At 49.8% G+C, this 20,082-nt stretch overlaps 1 protein-coding gene across 2 annotated transcripts in view; it reads right to left on the minus strand.

Annotated features, from left to right (window-relative positions):
- Nucleotides 1-18,531: 18,531 nt before the first annotated feature.
- Nucleotides 18,532-20,082, minus strand: part of KCNH2 (potassium voltage-gated channel subfamily H member 2) — a 32,778-nt gene continuing 31,227 nt past the window's right edge. For both annotated transcript variants that reach the window (XM_024358086.3, XM_024358087.3), the window contains one exon: nucleotides 18,532-18,776. In XM_024358086.3, the coding sequence (XP_024213854.1) occupies nucleotides 18,627-18,776 (150 nt within the window). In that variant the 3' untranslated portion in view covers nucleotides 18,532-18,626. The remainder of the gene's footprint in view (nucleotides 18,777-20,082) is intronic.

Genomic DNA, 20,082 nt, shown 5'->3' on the forward strand with positions numbered 1-20,082 from the left:
ATATAATGGGGCTTAACTCAGCTGTTAGAAGAAAAAGGTATCCATATTGGCAAAAAAGGAAAAATCCAATATTATACTATATATCAGAGGCAATACTAATACAAAGAGATTGCAAAAGTTTAAAAATAAAAGCTTATCAAAATGTTCAATATAATTGAAAGATAAAACAGGCAAATAAAAATTAAAAGAAATTATGAGTCACCATCTTGATATCCAACAAGGCAGGATTCAGACCAGAGAGCATTATATGAGACACAGAAGGAGGCTACAGAATCCCAAAGTCTGCAATCATGATGGAGATCTAACAGTAAGTGCCACTTATATGGCAGTGGCTTAGCAACAACTGTCATGAAGCAGAAAATATAAGAGATGACAGGAGAAATATACAGAAACATGTTGTTTAAAAAAAAAATAAGAATATTTAACACACCTGTCTCAATCCAAGACAAATCAACTAGATAAATAGATAAATAGATGATAGAGATAGATAGATAGATAGATAGAAGAGAGAGATGACAGAGATAGATGATTGATTGATAGATACAAAGAAAATTGATAGATGATAGATGGATGATTGATAGATATAAGATAGATAGATACATAGATAACAGAGATAGATAGGTGATTGATAGATGATAGGTAGATAATTGATAGATGATAGATACATAGATAGATTAGATAGAAGATAGATAGATAGATAGTATGTAGAAAACAAAATCATTAAAGTAGATATTATAGGTAAATTAAGCAATGAGGGTGGATGCCGTGATGTGTCACCCAGATTGTCTTTCTGAAATGAATGTCATAATCCCTACCTATGATGGAAAGTGCCACCAGAGGATGGCCCTCTGCTGTCCACCCTCCCATGGATTTGCCTTGGCAGGAAAAAAACTGCCTCACCAAAGGTCACACCTCCTTCCGGAGCAGCCCACACTCAGTGATGGATTAACACGGGGATAGAACAGCCAGGCCCATCATTCCTACGCAGCCTCTCTGAAGGGCCCTGCCAGCCCTAGAGGTCACTGTGGGCTCAGCTGGGCTCTCTGTTGAGGTTGAGTCACAGGCGGACTTGTCCCTCTACCCAGTCCTCCCTCTTCTCCCTCCTTCCAGTCTCTGTCTCAGAGTCTGCTCCCAGGGAATTCAACCTGCGATGGAAACATACAAATTAAAAAGACAGATACCAGTTCTCATCTATCAAATTGGGCAAAGATCCAAAAGTGTGACAGCATAGTCTTTTGGCGAGGTTAAAGAAAGAAGTATTCCCACGTTGCTGGTGGGAACTTTAGCAATATCTTACAAAATTACATATGCATTGACCTTTGACCCAGCAAATCTTGGAATTCCTCCCAAAGATATACTAGCAAAAATATGAAAGGATGTATGCACAAGACTATGTACTGTAGCAGAATTTTGTAATAACAACAAAGGACTGGAAACAAATGGCAACCACCAGGGGACCGTTTGAGTCAGCTACATCCAAATGATGACATACTACACAGCTGTGAGGGAATGAGGCGTGTCTCTTCTTACTGATGTGGACTCCTCTCCAGATACTAAGTGGATCAAGCAAGGAAGAAAAAAGTACGTATGGACACTTTCATTCATCTAAAAAACACAAGTAGGGAAACTAGAGGCATACATACGTACACTTGCTTATTTTAAAAAATGTTGAAAGGACAAACACAAATACCTTAACGGTTATCTATGGGAGAGGAGGGGAGTAGACAGGCATAGAAATGAGACTTCTTTGAATATACTTTGCTTTGTAGATTCAACTTTAGAATTAAACTTAAAATGCAAGTCCTAAAAATGAAAAGGGAAATTACACAAATGAACCATAATTACGGAACATAACCATGCAAGAAGGAATTATTCCAACCGACTTAAACACAGTAATTTCACTATACATCCCTAGTGGGATATATTAAGGACAAAAAGAACTTCAAAAATATCACAAAGAGATTTCCAGTCACCATAGTGTTAGTTGTGGTGGTTGGTATTACTGCTCTGAGACTACTGCATGTGTGTTTGTTGTGAGATAAAGCCAATGAGTAATGATGTTGGTGCCATTAAGAGTCAGGATTTTCAGTGTGGGGAAAAGGGGATAAAGATGTAAGATCAATGAGGTTAAATTAAAACTCTGTAGTTCTGAATGAGAATTAGTGATAACAGCATGAACACATTATATAATGTCTTAAAAGGAATGCTTATTTCCTAGCTATAGCCATCGAAAGGACAGAGACCAGCCTAGTAGTAATGAGAACTCCTAGCTATAAATACATTTCCTATTAAAAAGAACCGAGACTCATCGGAGAAATGGCTGTTTCCAAGATCAGGACAGGAAAGGTACAAAATGATTTGGTTTGGAACATCTTGTAATATCATAAAACAAGGAAGCTATCAAGTTTGTATGCTAAGTATTCTTAACACACACAAGGGCCCACAAGGAAACTCTGGGAGGTTTTGGATCTTTCACCCTGATTGTGGACGTGCTATCACAGGCATTTGCATATGTCCAAACTCATTAGATTATATATATTAAATATGTGCAATCCTTTGATTGTCAATGACGGCTCAATAAAGCTGTGTTTGGGGGGAAAAAAAACCTACCAGGGTCATGTCAAAATAACTCAGGAACCAACCTGAATATAAGTTCCCACTGGCCAAAGATGGAAACATGTGAGATCAATAAGGATAATAACTAGGAAGTGTTGAAATACATTGTTTTTTTTTTCCAGCCTATGAGTTTATAATACCACTAGAGGAATATCATTCTTCACTTTGGGGAGATGTCAGAGAACCATATTTTGAAAGGTAGCAAATAAAGGGAATGAACTGCATGTTTATATTGCCTTTACGATATGAACTTTACCTCTGGGTAACCAAAGAGTTGCTGAGAGTTCATTTCTCACTATAAGAGAATTCCAGCTAATAAATGAAAAAGGAAGACAGAATTAGAACATCACTATTTTGCAACCTGTAATGAATTCATAGGTTTAAGCAACCATCGTTTATAGCTGCTAAAATCACAAGAAGAGAGGCAGCCAGCTATTTCTGTGTCTCCTGTTGGAATAATACACCACTAACTAGGGAATAATCTTGCCAAAAATTGAAGCCTGAGTCTGATAAAAATTCTAGGTTTAACTACCAACTTATGAGAAATACGGGTGACAGAGAAAAATGCAGAGTGACTAACCATTCTGGTTTGCTCAGGACTTTCTTGGTTTTAGCAGTGGGTAAAACCAAGACCTGTTGGTCCCCTCTAATGTTGAGCCACATCATAAGGATACAATCAGCAAAATTCAGATTGTAGAAAACTCTAAAGAATGAACAACCTAGATTCTTCAATCAAAACAAAACACAAAGAAAAATATGGAGGAGGACCCCATAGAATAAAAGGTACTTAAGAGTCATATCTACTCGTTACAATGTATGGATCTTATTTGGTTTCTGGTTCAAATAAAGAAAACTATTTCAAAAATATATGAAGCTGGATGCAGTGGTGCACACCTGTATCCTCGGCTACTTGGGAGGATGAGGCAGGAGGATCACTTGAGCCCACAAGTTCAAGTCCAACCTGGGCAATATAGCAAGGCCCTGTCTCTATAAAATATATGTATGTGTGTATATATACATATACAGAGATATAGATATATGAAACAACTGAAGTTTGATTGCTAACGGAATATTTGATGATATCAGGGAATTACTCTACCTTAGATGTGGTAAGCTATTGTGGCTATGTATTTTTTGAGTCCTCATCTTTTAGAAAAATTGGAATATTTACAGATGAAATTATATGGTGTTTGGGCCAGGCGCGGTGGCTCATGCCTGTAATCCCAGCATTTTGGGAGGCCGAGGCAGGCGGATCACGAGGTCAGGAGATCAAGACCATCCTGGCTAACACGGCGAAACCCCGTCTCTACTAAAAATATAAAAAATTAGCCGGGCATGGTGGTGGGTGCCTGTAGTCCCAGCTACTTGGGAGCCTGAGGCGGGAGAATGGCGTGAGCCCGGGAGGCGGAGCTTGCAGTGAGCCGAGATCGCGCCACTGCACTCCAGCCTGGGCAACAGAGCTGAGACCCCATCTCAGAAAAAAAAAAAAAAGAAAGAAATTATATGGTGTTTGGGATTTGCACCAAAATAATCTGGTGTTGGGGAGTGGAGGGTATGTGGAAACAAGATTGGATATGAATTGATCATTGTTAAAGTTATCTGATAAATACCTAAAGGATTATTAGACTGTTCTTAGTGCTTTCGTATATATTTTAAATTTTCCTCAATAAAAACACATTTTAATTCGAAAATGAAAAAATACAAGGGGTGAGGCTCACCTGGAAAGCTGCGCACTTTCCTCCATGAGCCAATTATTGGCCTTTAGCCCTGACACCCACACTCCTTTCCATACTTCCCTCTGAATTGTAAAAATTACATTTCAGACTCCCTCACCAACTGGGTTCTGGCTGAGTTTCACCAATGAGAATCAATGACAGGAGAGGAGAGGAGAAAGAAGCCACTAAGCTTCTGCCACAACTGCAGCAGGCCACTGTGGCTTTTAGCAGCGCTGGTGGCTTCGTGGGGACCACAGAGCAGCTTGCGTTCGGCAGCTCTCCAGCAGCAGCAGTGAGTGTGTGCTGTGGGCTCTCTCCGAGGGGCAGTGGCAGCTTCCTGACCTATTGGCATCACCCTTTCCTCCTGTTCACTGTGGCAGCTCTTCTTCCACATGTGTAGCCCATGTTTCCAATAGTCCCTGAACTAAATCCTCTTTGAAATATCTGGAGTAATGTCTGCTTTTATAACTGCACACTGGCTGATACATCATGACACCAGATGACCAGCAGCTATAACAGGTGTAGAGCTGATAAGAAGCTTATGCAAAGAAAGATGGGTATGGGATTGCCAGGAGCTGAGGGAAGAGGGGCTAATGGCCATGAATTCAGGGCAGAACAGCCATGAATAAGCTCCAGAATTAGTCCCAAGCATCCTATGAAGGCCAGTGGCTTGTGATTAATTCACAGACCCAGAGAGAGTCCCCTTTGCCTTCCTCTGCTCAGGAGAGAGAAAAGGGTGCTGGAGAAGGGAGGCAGCATGGCTGGTCCCATACACTCCTCTTCCTACCTCTCTTAACTGCCTCGGGCCAGTGGGCAGCAGCTGCGGCAGTCAGCACAGTGTGGAAGCTCTTCCATCGTTAGAAACCTGGGAGCTTTTGTCCATGAGGCTCATCCATCTTGAGAGTGACACCTCACGCTTCAGTCAGCAGGGAGAAGGAGAGGTGAAGGAGAAACTCTCCTCCCTTAAAAAGCGCTTCCCAAAAGTTACACATGGCACTTTCACTCCCATCCTACTGGCCCAAGCTTAATCACAGGGCAACACCAAGCTGCAAAGGGGGCTGGTGAATGGTCGTTATTCTAGGAAGCCATGGGATGAGCTCAACATTGGAGGTTCCATTACTGAAGAGGAAAAGAATAATGGATATTGGGGCAGGCAACGAGCAGCTGTGGTCACAAAGGGTTGTGATGATATATGTAACCCCTGTGTCTACCATGGGGAAGGCCCACACATACAAAATGGAGATTGGCCTGTCTGCTGCACTCCTCCCAGCAAGCCCCTTAAAAAGTCACCTTCTGGCCGGGCACCGTGGCTCACGTTTGTAATCCCAGCACCTTCAGAGGCTGAGGCGGGTGGATCGCCTGAGGTCAGCAGTTCGAGACCAGCCTAGCCAAAATGGTGAAACCCCATCTCTACTAAAAATACAAAAGTTGCCCAGGCATGATGGCGGGTGCCTGTAATCCCAGCTACTCAGCAGGGTGAGGCAGGAGAATCGCTTGAACCCGGGAGGCAGAGGTTGCAGTGAGCCAAGGTCATGCCATTGCACTCCAGCTGGGTGACAGAGCAAAACTCTGTTTCAAAAGAAAAAAAAAGTCATCTTCCATGGGAGGAGGGTGCAGCCCAAAAAACTACCTCAGGTATTACACTTATTACCTGGGTAATAAAACAACCTGTACAGCAAACCCCCACGACATGCAATTTACCCACATAACAAACCTGCACATGTACCCTTGAACCTAAAATAAAAGTTTAAAAAATGAAAATTTAAAAATTTTTGAAATGGGGCTGGGCACAGGGGCTCACATCTGTAATCCCAGCACTTTGGGAGGCCAAGGCAAGTGGATCACTTGAGGTCAGACGTTCGGGACCAGCCTGGCCAACATGGTGAAACCCCGCCCCTACTAAAAACACAAAAATTAGCTGGGCGTGGTGGCACACACTTGTAATCCCAGCTACTCGGGAGGCTGAGGCAGGAGAATTGCTTGAACCAGGGAGGCAGAGGTTGCAATGAGTCGAGATCACACCACTGCACTCCAGCTTGGGTGACAGAGCGAGACTCCATCTCAGAAATAAATAAATAATTAAATAAAAAATGTTTAAAGTCACCTTCAGTAGTATATCTGGGGGCCAAGGGAATGTCCTAGCATCACCCATGCTGGGAGCAGACTGCAGCCATGCGGGGGTGTGGCCGGCTGCTGCCCACCTCCCTCTACCCTGCCTCCGCTCAGCGTGTAGCTCTGTCCTCCAGGAAATGTCCCCTCCTCTACTGCCCCAAGCACCACTAACAAACAGCAATGTGTGTGACAAGCGTTTACTGAGGACTAGGAGGGTAACAGAACCACTGGGGCGAAGTAACCTAACACTAAATGTCGAACATCAATTTTCCTAAATATTCATTGGCCATTTCCCACCAAAAAATAATTCCGCACGTCTTCATAGGCCATGGAAGTCTCTTCTCCTTCTCACCGCTGGGCCTCATCTCTCCCAGGATGCCCTTAAAGACTCAAAAGTGTGCCAGGTGGGGTGGCCCATGCCTGTAACCCCAGCACTTTGGGAGGCCAAGGCAGGCGGATCACTTAAGGCCAAGAGTTCAAGACCAGACTGGCCAACATGGTGAAACTCCGTCTCTACTAAAAATACAAAAATTAACTGGGCATGGTGCTGCACACCTGTAATCCCAGCTACTGGGGAGGCTGAGGCACAACAATCACTTGAACCCAAGAGGCAGAGGTTGCAGTGAGCCAAGATCGTGCCACTGCACTCCAGCCTGGGCAACAGAGTGAGACTCTGTCTCAAAAAAAAAAAAAAGACTCCGAAACGATTCCTGGTGTACCATCTCTGACCAGCTCTCACTTACCCAGGCCCCTCTCTAAGGACCTCATCGTTAATAACCAAACAGACTGCAGGGTACTCCTGAACAAAAGGAGCCATCTCTTCCTCACAGGAATAACCTGCCTTTCTCCCAGGACATTCAGTTTAAACTACAGTCAGTTTTTAAAAATATTTTTACTGTTAATATAGAAGACAGAAATGGCTGTTTCCACTTTCAGTGAGAAAACATTGAGGTAGGAGGTGAAACCAGGCCCCGCAGTGGCTTGCTGTCATGTTGTGTAGGGGAAGAAGGCAGCTGGGAAACCCCTCTTCCCAAAAAATCATAAAGAACAGGCCTGGAGCGGGGTTTCTGAGCCTCAGCACTATAGCCATCTGGGGCTGGCTGATTCTCTGTTGTGGGGGCTGTCCTGTGCCTGCAGGATGTTACTGGCCTCTACCCACTAGATGCCAGTAACAACCCATCTACCACCACCCTGAAGTGGGACAACCGAAAGTGCACAGACATTGCCACGCATGCCTGGGGGGCAATATCACCTCTGGTTGAAAACCGTGGACTGGAGGAAAGACATGCCCGCCTGGACATAAGAGCAGGACAAGACAGCCTAGTTTTGTTCCTTCTGACCTGAGACTGTCCTCGCCCTCCCTTGAGGTCCAGGCCTGTAACTGGGATCCACTGGCAGGCAGCCAGAGAAGTGGAGAGATGGGTAGGGCGAGGGCCTGGGAGCTCCAGCCAGATGGTGATTATCCAAATAAATATTGATTGAAACAGATTCCACTGTTTCCCTCTTCTCAAAGACATAACACCTTCTGTGGAAATGAATGGGAGCAGCTAAAGGGCTCTGCACCATCCCTCTCCAACCCTGGAGAAAGAACCCCACGCACAGGCCACTCAGCACATCAGATACCTTCACACCCAAGAACAGGCCAGGCCAGGCATGGTGGCTCACACCTGTAATCCCAGCACTTTGGGAGGCTGAGACAGGTGGATTTCTTGAGCCCAGGAGTTCAAGACCAGCCTGGGCAACATGGTGAAACCCTACAAAATACCAAAAAAAAAAAAAAAAATAGCCAGGTATGGTGGTGCTCACCTGTAGTCCCAGCAACTCAGGCGGCTGAGTTGGGAGGATCGCTTGAGCCAAGGGAGGTTGAGGCTGCAATGAGCTGTGATCATGCCACTGCACTCCAGCCTGGCTGTCAGAGGGAGACCCTATCTCAAAAAAAAAAAGAAAAAAAAAAAAAAGAAAAATCTGGGTTTTACAAAGCTATGTTCCAAGGGTTGGGAGCATCACAGTTCTGCATTTGTGGAATTGAGGGGCCAGAGCTGTGTCCTAAACCTGGCCCTGACTCTATTTCTATGGCCTTGGGCAAGCCACCTCCTGCCTCCAGGACTCCATCTCCTGCTCGGCATGGTAAATAGATGGAGCCCTGCACTCTCAAGAGCCTTCCAGTCTGCTGGTCTCAGCTCCCCAGCACCTGATCTTGTGCCCCTCCCAGCCTCCAGTGATCTATCGCTTGATAAGTTTTCTCAAAAGCCCACTTTCCAACCCTGATATTTTCAAGTAGCCAGTCAGCTTTCACTGAGCTCTGTGACAATGACAAAAATGGACAGAATTAAAACCCCAGGTTTCTATTTCCAATCCTCAGGGGCAGGGATGTTCACAAAGACACCTTCAGGCAGTGCCACTCTGCTGCTGGTCCTTCGTGCACATCTCTGGAGAGAGACTTCCTCAAACAGACCCTCACTTCATCTCCACCGCAATCTCGGCCCTGGCTGCAAAGAATTTATAGTCGTGTTAGGTAGACAAGACTAACACCACATTTCTAGTTTATTTCACCAAAGGTGAACTATTCCACCTTCTCCACAACAGCAACCAGGAAAATTTATCCCCAAAATAACATGTTTTATATCAGGTCTGTTTCATAATTTTAACCCTTAACATGTGCTTTTAAATTTCACTTTAAAATACAAAAAGATGCGGCCGGGCATGGTGGCTCACACCTGTAATCCCAGCACTTTGGGAGTCAGAGCCAGGAGGATTGCTTGAGGTCAGGAGTTCAAGAGCAGCCTGGCCAACATGATGAAATGCCATTTCTACTAAAAATACAAAAATTAGCCAGGCATGGTGGTTCACGCCTGTAATCCCAGCTACTCGGGAGGGCTGAGGCAGAGAATCGCTTCAGCTGACATCGCCCCACTGCACTCCAGCCTGGGCAACAGTGTGAGACTCCATCTCAAAAAATAAAATAAAATACAAAAAGAGCAAATCCATCATTTACATCTGGGCCACAGTGTCCCTCCGTCTCCCTCTGGCCCCGGAGCACATGGCCATCTGGTTGTGCTGACTGCGCTGGGTACGCTGACTGGTCTATCCGCAGTCCATCCTGGCCCCTCACACACCTCCAGGTGCTAGTGTCAAGACACCTGTTATTCCCTCCATGTCATTCCCAGGAGCTCTCATGGCCGCATCTCCAAGAGCCAAGTCCCTGCCCCATCCTCCAGAGCCAGTTTCTAAGGACCCCACCTCCATTCACAACGGCACCATTGCTATTATGCAGCAATTAATGACTTAAGTTGAATTTTCATCAGCCTGGCCCTGTCTGAGAACTTAGCAGGCAACTGGGACCCTGCCAGTCTCTATGTGGGTCAAATGTGTCCCTTAATGATTTCTGAAAATGAAGACAACTCGATAACGTGTTTAGGATATGAGACTACTGAAGCCCCATTGTAAGTTCCTTAGGCCACAGAGAACACAGTATCAAAGTCAGGCTGTGAGCAAAGAGTGGACATCCCTCCGGTCCAGATAACCCTGCCCCTGCGGGCTTTGCAGTAAGAACTGAAAGTTCAGTCCTTCGGGTTTTTAAAAATATTTTTTCTGCTAATATAGAAGACAGAAATGGCTGTTTCCACTTTCAGTGAGAAAACATTATCCAGGTGTGGTGGCACACGCCTGTGGTCTCAGCTGCTCGGGAAGCTGGGGCGGGAGGATCACTTGAGCTCAGGAGGTTGAGGCTGCAGTGAGCCATAGTCACACCACTGCACTCCAGCCTGGGTAACAGAGGGAGACCTTGTCTCTTAAAAAAATAATAATTAATTTAAAAAAACTGTTACAGGACCGGGCACAGTGGCTCACGCCTGTAGTCCCAGCACTTTGGGAGGCCAACGCGGGTGGATCACCCGAGGTCAGGAATTCGTGACTAGCCTGGCCAATATGGTGAAACCCCACCTCTCTATAAAAATACAAAATTATCTGGGCATAGTACCGCATGCCTGTAATCCCAGCTACTCAGGAAGCTGAGGCAGGAGAATCGCTTGAACCCGGGAGGCAGAGGTTGCAGTGAGATCGTGCCATTGCACTCCAGCCTGGGCGAAAAGAGCAAAACTCAACTCCATCTCAAAAAAAAAAAAAAAAAAAAAAAAGTTACAGGACGGTGTGGCTTCGTGTGTCATGCAATGCCACAGAGGATAGCTGTAGACTGACAAGGGTTCATGGAGAGGCTTTATGGAGAGGGCTGCCAGGAGCCAGGTCCTGGAGAATGAGGAGGACTTGAATAGGAATAAAAGAAGCTCTGTTAGGCACTTCATAAAAGTGGGGCCATGGTCATTTTCTTTTATTTCTCTTATATGGTCCCAGCTAAATTATGAGCTACTGAAGGGTGCGGTTGCATCCCATCCAGCCTGCAGCAGGACGGGAAGTGAGGGGCCGTGCTGCTCTGGAAACTCCTGCCTTGAGCAACTTTAAGCCTCATTCTCCCCCACTGAAAAACGACGGGGTGGACTGTGCTCTCTCATGACTTTTGGCGACTTTCTGTGATTCTAGGTGGGGCTCAAGGAAAACATTTTAAGTGAAAGCTCTCCTGCCCTGGGTTGGGGTATAAAGTCTCCACGGGGGATCCCGGGCATGGTAAGCACCCACAAGGCCCAGTCTGCTCTGCTGGAGTGAGGCCACCTGGACAGGAGCCTCACCAGCACCAGATCCAGCTGCGGGGCTAACCCAAGACCCAGGACCAAGGAGACGCCACCCACAGGGGATGCTGAGGAGAGAGGCGTGTCTGTCCTGCTGCGTCAGTTACGTCCACCCTGCCAAGCACTTCAGCCAAAGGAGCTGCCTCTTTGCTAAAGTCACTTTCAGCTTTTCTGCACTTTTTCCATTTCTGAACCACAAATTTGGCAGTTACCCAGAACATTCAACGTTTACCAGTTGGTGAAAAGTTAGCAGGAAACTTCAAGGAGTTTGTCCTTAGCAAGCAACGCTGTGCCCCAACACCTCCTCAGTCATGTCTGGTGTGACTTGAGTCTCTAATAAGCAATGGCACTTGCCGTCCCCTCCAAACACTGATCCTTCACCTGATGCCTGAGGTTGCAAGAGAATAGCCTGGGCTAAAGCTGCAGCAGCTGCCTCGGCAAGTAGGAAGCTAATTGGCTCAGGAAGGGATATTCCTAAGACCTGGGCTTTGCAAGCCCTGAGCTGAACAGCTCAGCCTACGATCACGCACCACTTCCTGTGCGCCTCAGGACTGCCTTTGAGGCATGACAGGAGCCACTGAGCCAAGCCCAGCCCAACCCTCAGACCTGCACCAGGCTCTGCTCTCCCAGGAGGTTCTGTGCCTCCCATTCAGCACAGTTCCTTTGCAGCTTCCTCATCCTTGCCAGCTCCGCATCTCTGCAACGTGCTGCCTCATTATGATGGCTAATTATTATTATGGGAAAACTGCTTGCTGACCAAGACAGAAGCCATACTGCAGCCTCTCCTCCCTTCCAGGGCCATGTTTTAATTCCTCCCTGGGGTTCATCAGATGCATCTGGATAGCATCCCAGTGGCTGTGGGAGGACAAGGAAAAAGGTCACCAGTGAGGTGGCACTGACAGGGTGGCCAAGAACTTAGGGCTTGAAGGTCTGGGATCATCTTTTAAGTTGTTTTCTGGCCTGTATCGTGAGGTAACTTCCCCAGTGCTCACAAAGGCCCCTCACATTTTTTTCTTTTTGGAGACAGGGTATTTTGCTCTGTTGCCCAGGCTGGAGTGCAGTGGGGCGATCATGACTCACTGCAGCCTCAACTTCCTGGGCTCAAGGAATCCTCCTGCCTCAGCCTCCCAAGTAGCTGGGACTACAGGCACATGCCACAATGCCCAGCTGATTTTTTTAAATTATTTTTTTAAGAGCCTGTTGCCCAGGCTAGTCTTGAACCCCGAGCTAAAGCAATCCTCCCAGGCACAGGAACCAGCTGCATGCTTAGGAGCCAGTGCCTGCTGACTCCAACGTCTCAGGTGCCTTGACTCAGAACATAAGCCTCGCCCCTGCCCCTCAGGCATCCCCAGAGACATGGGGTGGCACTAGGCACATGGGCTCAACCCATTTCTCAGTATCTGAAAGAAAAAGCTCCCCCAGGGCCAGAGGATGGAGGACAGCTGAGTCCCTTCACTCATTCCCATGTCGCCTAATCCTCATTCCTCCATGCTCCTTTCTCCAGCCTGAGAATAACACTTCCCTAAGGTCACTTAGAGCCCCACAGAAAGCCAAACTTCCCAGCGGAAGAGCCATCATCCCAGGGCACCCAGGGCAACTTGACATTAAATACAGCCTCTCTGCTAAGACTTCCATTCCACCTGGGCTGCTTAAGACCAGGAGACCACCCTGATTTGACCTTCCTAGTGTCCCTCATCAGCAAGTTCCATCTGATTATCTGGCTGCCATCACCTGGTAGAGCAGAAAGGGGAAGCAGAGCTGTCACATATGGTTGTGTTGCTATGAGAGCCCTCTCCAGACTGTTTCCCTAATGAGTGATTTTCTTGCCAGTTAGCATCTAAGTCTTTTGCAGCCAGACCTTATGCTATTGCTAATTTTAAAATAATGGTAAGAGGATCATGCTAAATTCTTCTGCTCTGGTTTCTTAGCAATGTCTCTTGCAGACTTCCAACTCACTTATAAGGTGTGATTATTAATATAAAATAATGAAGCTGATTATTTAAACAAGTGCCTCAGAATGCATTCTCTTTTTCTTTTTTTGGAAGACGAAAGTTAACAACAACAACAACAAAAAACTAGAATTGTACTTGGATGTTTAGTAATTCAAAGTGATTAAGAAGCACCCTCTTTAAAATGCTACTGTAATAAAAAGATCAAGATAAATTGAGTTTTGGGGGTGGGAGGGTTGGGTTTTTTTGAGACAGGGTCTGGCTCTGTTGCCCAGTCTAGAGTGCAGTGGTGCGATCTCGGCTCACTGAAACCTCCGCCTCCCAGGCTCAAGCTGTCCTCCCACTTTAGCCTCCCAAGTAGCTGGGACTACAGGTGCGTGCTATCATGCTGGCTAATTTTTGTATTTTTTTGTAGAGACAGGGTTTTGCCATATTGCCCAGGTTGGTCTCCAACTCCTAATCTCAAGCAATCCACCTGCCTCGGGCCCCCAAAAGTGCTGGGATTAGAGGCGTGAGCCACCGCATCCAGCCTTAAATTGAGTTTTTATCGCTTAATACCAGGCATATATGCAGCTTTAAGAAAATAGTTACTATTTAATCTTTTACTAAATCAATTTTCACACTAACCACTCTTTAATGATATACAATTATCTAAAAATGCCTCAAAACAGTCACTTTGGAAGGCCCTGCGTTTTCCATTTATTTCAACATCATTGAGCACTTGAGAGACACTAACACACCACATGTGTCCTCTTATGGTCCTTGTGTTGTCAAGCTGCCAGGACTCCTACAAAGAAATACCTCTTCCTACAGCACTGTAAGCTCTCACTGAAAAGCAAGTTCAATCAGGTTTCAGTTTCCAGAAGACTGTCCACCACCAGGGGAAAAGGTAGATCCCACAGACCTGAATCTGGAACTGCAAAGCCCTCGGTGTAACCTCCCTCAGCCTTGACCATCGAAGGACAAATGAACAACCACCCAGAGGACGGTGAGCTGGAGCCCTCCACTCAGAGGCCACCTGGAAACTGGAAACTGGGAGCAAACCCCCCTGCAAAAAAGTATCCCCAGTTCCACCTCAGAGGCATCCCAGAGCATGGGAACAGGGTGGGGCCCACAAGCCCACAGACTGGGGCAGCCACGGACAGGCCCCAACATTCAATCTACAAAATGAATGGTCTTGAGGCTCTCGGTCCAAGTCTCTGGTTTATCCTCCCCACTGCTCCCATTATTCTCTTTCAAATATTTAATATTTACCTTGGTTGTGCTAAAGTAAAAAGAAAAAAAAAGATAAGCATTTGTAGCCACATTGCCAGTGAAGGCGTGGGGCTTGTGCTCCCTGGGGAGGCAGGCGGGGAGGCAGGCGGGGAGGCAGCCACAATCCAGAGGCCAAGCCTTTGGGAAGAAAGCGACCTCCAGGGACAGAAGCAAATTTTAGCCCAGCCAACTCTGTCAGGAAGACATCTCCCTTTTCTGTGCAAAATCCTCAAACATGGGGTCTTGTGGGCTGCCTAGTGGCCACATCAGGTCCTGGGCACTGTGCTAGATGCTGGGTGGGAATAGGCGAAAAGATGACCAGCATTCAGCCCTTCCCCTTTATGGAGGACAGACGAGCAAGCAGGCAGGGTGTGGGGAGCCCCTAACACAGGTGCCAGCGAGTGCCACAACCAGCTGAGAAACCTGCAGAAGGCCTCAGGAGCGGCGACGTCCATGCTAGGGCTGGGAAGACAGAAGGGTCTTTCCACACCAAGGATGAGGGAGTCTGCGTCACAAGAAGAGAGCAAGACAGGGCAGATGCAAGAACATGGTGAACAGGACGGAAGCTCGCGTGGCTGCAGCATGACCCACATGGCAGGGAGGGGAGAGGGCAGGTGAGTCTGGAAAGAAAGATGAGAACCTCTGTGCAAAACTGGCACAGAGGGCTTTGCCCTGCAGGCAAGGGGGAGAAGTCCACCTGTCCCTTCAGGACCAGCAGGCATGTGACTCAGACCACCTGGGCTCACCTTCCAGCTCCACTCTCAGGAGTGGGGTATGCTCGGGCAAGTCACTCAGCCTCTGGGGCTTTGGTTTCAGGTGGCTGGAATAATGCTTGCCGCAAAGGGCGTGCTCAGGAACTATCCATTGCTGTTATTTGTCAGTGAAATGTGAGAGCTGCCACCACCCGGCTGAGCGGGGATGAGATCTTAGGTAAGGACAGGTGCTGGAGACCAGCTTGCACCTGGATAGGCAGGCTGGGCATCCCTCCACGCCTGGGGATGGAGGTGGAGGCGAGACAGGCCACGCTGCCCTCCCGCTTCTGTTCCTGCTCCCAGCTCCTGACCAGACTCCAGCTTGGGGCCCTGCGCCAGGCTTCTGCCAGGTGTTGACAACCACATGGATCCCTTCCTCTCTTGCCACAGCTCCCTCCAGCTCCCGTCCCACCCTCTGGCTCTCTTGGTTGGGGAAAACCCTCAGCTCTGGATGACAGGCCCTTAACAGCCAGGTGCCCAGCCCTGCGGGAGGGGAGGGACTGCACCACCACGGCTTGCCCTTGTCCTCACCACCAAACTTCCTGTCGCTCTGGGAGCCCAGATGAGGGGAGGAGCCAAGGAGCAGGCCTGCCTGTGGCTGGGCAGTGCAGGCGGGAGGATGGGTGGGGAGAACCTGAAGTCTGACGCACCTGCCACCAACTAGGGATGTGACCTCCAGCCAGTCACTGGACCAGCCAGAAACTGACTGTCCTCATGTGGATGCTAACATGCCCTCCGCTGGGGTAGGGATTCAGGACACAAGGGCAGAGCACCCAGCTGCATACCAGACCGAGGGACCACCTGGCAAACGCAGCCACTGTGACTGCCCCTCACCCACTCTCCAGCCTTGGCAGGGGAGTCCTGGAAGGGACTTGGCAAGGGGCATCTGGGCAGCCTGACCCATCCAGACTGAACTGACTCCGGGACACCCGTGTATTTCTATCAAGGACCAGCATGGACAGGTTGCCTTCTGCTGGGCCAGACCCCATCCTGAGCACAGACACATGCACACTCACTCACACACATGCATCCACTCCTCAGGAGCACCAAAATCCACACCAGACCTCCACCGCCCAGGCAGGGCCCTCACCTAGGGGAAGATAGCTAACCGTGGTGCTGGCATGGTGCCGCAAAGAAATAACCGGTGGCACCTCTGCTACAAAGCCAGGAGTGGGGCAAAGGCCCTTTCTTCCTCTCCTCTCTGTGTCCGCCAACACCCAGCCCGGCTGCTGGACACGGAGTGGTGGGCATCAGGCAGACTCCCAAGATGAAGGCACTCTAAGGACAAGGGCAGACCATGACAAGGATGAAACAGCACCAGGGAGCGGGGAGTTGGCTCAGCTCACAGCCCAGCATGCGAAGAGCATTGAGTTTCGTATGTACCTTCACTGCTCCCCATAAGCCACTGCCTGGGTCTGTCTCCTGCCCTGGGCTCCAGAGTCCATAAGCAGAGCCACGCCCCACTGACACCAAATCTAGGCCACCCCAGCTAGGCCCCCACCTGCAGTGACAGTCACATCAACCAACCAGGAAGGCCTGTGTTAAACTTTTAAACCATGAGCAGAAGCAAGCTCACACTCACATGTGCATGTGTGTACATGTGTGGGACAGATCCTGATGTGCATGTGTGTACATGTGTGGGACAGATCCTGATGCACAAACCTGTCTTTTCTGCCTGGCATCCCTCTCTGTCACCCCTCTCCCCCTCTGACCTGTGGATCTCTTCCTTCTCCCTGTCTCTCCCAGGCCCTGGAAAGGGGGAGATCCCTTCCTTCTCTCCTCCCTGCTCTGGGCACAGGGAACCTTCCAGGCTGCTCAGAGACCAACAGCCGCCCCACCCAGGCATGGGCAGTGAGAACGGCACAGTTGTCTTTAAAACAGTCAACAGCCAGGTGCGGTGGCTCACGCCTGTAATCCCAGTATTTTGGGAGGCTGAGGCGGGCGGATCATGAGGTCAGGAGATCAAGACCATCCTGGCTAACACAGTGAAACCCGGTCTCTACTAAAAATACAAAAAATTAGCTGAGCGTGGCAGTGGGTGCCTGTAGTCCCAGCTACTCAGGAGGCTGAGGCAGGAGAATGGCCTGAACCCAGGAGGCGGAGCTTGCAAGGAGTTGAGATTGTGCCACTGCACTCCAGCCTGGGTGACAGAGCGGGACTCCATCTCAAAAAAAAATAAATAAAATAAAACAGTCAACAAACCCACCTCCAAGGGTCAGAGGTTTCAAAGACTCAGTGAGAAGCTGCTCTGTCTCTGGAGGCCTTTGGCAGCTCCCTGCCTGCAAACCCGCCCAGCTGGGCACAGCCTGCCCGCCACCCATTGGCTCTCCACACTAGCCTCGGTCATTGCACCACATTCCTCTGGGGGCTGCACATCCTTACAAGCCCAGCAGCACATGCACACACATGTACACACACACAGGCACACGCAGGCACTTGCACATACACCCTTCACTGTCCCCAAGACATCTGCCTTGCCTTGCTCCCCGGTCATGGGAATGAGTCACCCTGAAGGTTGCACCCTCTTCAGGAAGCTCCTCTTGAGATCCAGGATCACAGGGGACCAAGGTGATACAAGTGAGGTCCATCTGCAGCCAGACACCAGGTGAGCTCTGGTCAGGGCTGGAGTCACCAGTGTGTCCGGGGCCCAGTTGTATTGGATAAGATAAGGCTAAGTTGTGGGTGGCAGGGGGAGCCAGGACTCAGACCAATTTCAGGTTAGGGTCAACGCAGGCTCAGGAACTGGGTGAGGGAGACAAGTGCAGGGCTGCTTCCACAGTCAGTGTGAAGCCAAGCTGTGGGAGCCAGGGTGCCCCACCCAGCAGAGGCACATGGCCCTCAGGGGCTAGACACCAGGTCAGTGTCCCATCAGGACTGCCTCTAAATGCATGTGGTTCAGGGGGTTTTTTGTTATCTTGAATCCAGGGCCCTATAGAGACAAGATTCTGTCTCCCTGGAGATGACCTGTGTCAGCCCCCAGGGAGCACCCCCACTGCACACACCCAGACCTGGATACAGGGGCAGCCCTGTGGGCCTGGGCATGCAGACAGACCCGGATTCCTGTGCAGGCACACCTATGCATGTCCAGACATGAACACAGGACACAGCAAGTAACAGTTACACCCTCCCAGCACCACTGGAGTCTCCTCAGGATAATTATTTATTATTCATAGTCATCAGCATCTTCATTAATTATTCATATGATCCTTAATTATTATCCTTAACAATAAGAGCAGTAAATAGCAGAAAAGTCCTTGAGGTGCCTAAGGCCCAGGGCCGGGTGCCTCCGGGCAGTTAGACCAGCTAATGCCCTCAGGGCAGTGGGGGGACCACAGGCCCCACCTACTGCCGGCCCTGCCCCTGCCCCTCTCACTGGGGCCCAGGGGACTGCAGGAGAAGATGGTCCCAAGGGCTGGGGGAGGAGCTGTGCTTTTGAGTTCCTCTCCCCTTCCACGGTCAGGGCCTCCTGAGCAGGGCCTCCAAGGGGAGCGGCCCAGCAGCGCCTTGATCCCTGGGTGAGCCACGTGTCCACACTGGGCAGCCCCACTAACTGCCCGGGTCCGAGCCGTGTCTGTGCAGGGGCTGGGAGGTGAGGGCCCCCAGCTGGCCCGGTAGGGAGAGGCGTCGCGTGGGGCCTTCTTGGGGAAGCTCTGGGGCCCCTGGGGGCAGCTCCTCACACGCCATGAACTGGGAAACCTGCAATACACACAGAGCATGGGCAGGCAAAGAGGCCATGGAGGAGGAGGAAGGGGAGGGAAAGGGGCAGGAGAACCCGGGGACAGAGGATGGACGGGAGGACAGGAGGGCCAAGAGGAGAGTCAGGTGGGCAGAGAAGCTGGAGGGGACAAGAGCCAAGGCAGCGAGAGCAGGACAGGGGCCACCAAGGGGAGGCACCAAGGTGGGAAGTAGAGAAAGGCATTCTCTGAGAGCAGGAGCCAAACAAGAGAGCTGGGAGCAGGGAAAACCCTAGGCCCCTGTCTCTTCCCGAGGGAATGTGGCCGCTGAGCCCAGCCCAACCCAACCTGGAACAAGCAGTCTCTGTGTTGGGACAGAAGCTGGGACAGAAAAAGAGACAAGATTCCTTCCCGCAATCCAGAAAGAACTCGGGGACCTAGAAACAGAGGCAGGCTGGCGGCCAGGCATCTGAAGGCCAGGGAGAGGGCCGGGGCAGGCGGGAGGGGTTTGTGGGTACTGAGCGTCTGCTGGTGAGAGCTCTGCGGGGGCGGCTGCGAAGGGAGACTGGCACATTTGCTGACGTGGGCCCTGGTGTCTGCAAACAGGAGCAGGCAGCATATGGGAGGGGGGAGCGGATGCCAAGGGAAGTGGGGAGGGAGCAGATCCCAGGCCGCCTCTGGCAGCCAGAGGAGTCCCCACCATGGACGCGGAGGTTGGCACAGACACCGCCATCCTGCAGAGGCCAGGAACATGCAGGTCCACCCAGGAGAGGACAAGGGGCAACTAAGGCCCATCTCTAGCAGAGGGGGCAAAGCAGGCCCAGGAAGTCCTCCCCTGGAGGCTTGGCCTCTGCACCCTGGGAAATGCCAAGCACCCTCAAGATGACCCTGTGACAGCCACTGCCAAGGGCAAGGATGGGCAGGACAGTGAGACCAGGGAGTGTCGCTCACGGAAGGGACCTGGGACCCTGTCCCTAGACACTCTGGTATGCAGCCTCCACCGCCACATCTCGGGTTCAGTCAGTTCTTGGAGACCACCCGTGGCCGTGACACAGGCACCACAGTTGGAGCTGGCTCTTCAGGCGATGCTCCGGGGCCTGGCGGTGGAGGCTGTGGACACTAGGGGAGTGAGGCTGCGGGCCACTTAGCCTACAGGTTCCCTGCACCCAGCTGTCTAGGGGCTTTGGACGGGGGACTCTCCTGCCCTGCCCTGAGCCTGCAGCTCCTGAAGCAGCCTTCCTCCAGGAGGACAGGGGTGGGAGGAGGGCAGGAACAAGGTTCAGGGAGGCTGGGCCACAGAGCCCAGCAGAAAGGCAGCAAAGCAGATT

This window comes from Pan troglodytes, chromosome 6 (genome assembly GCF_028858775.2).
Source record: "Pan troglodytes isolate AG18354 chromosome 6, NHGRI_mPanTro3-v2.0_pri, whole genome shotgun sequence".
Classification (NCBI taxonomy): Eukaryota; Metazoa; Chordata; class Mammalia; order Primates; family Hominidae; genus Pan; species Pan troglodytes.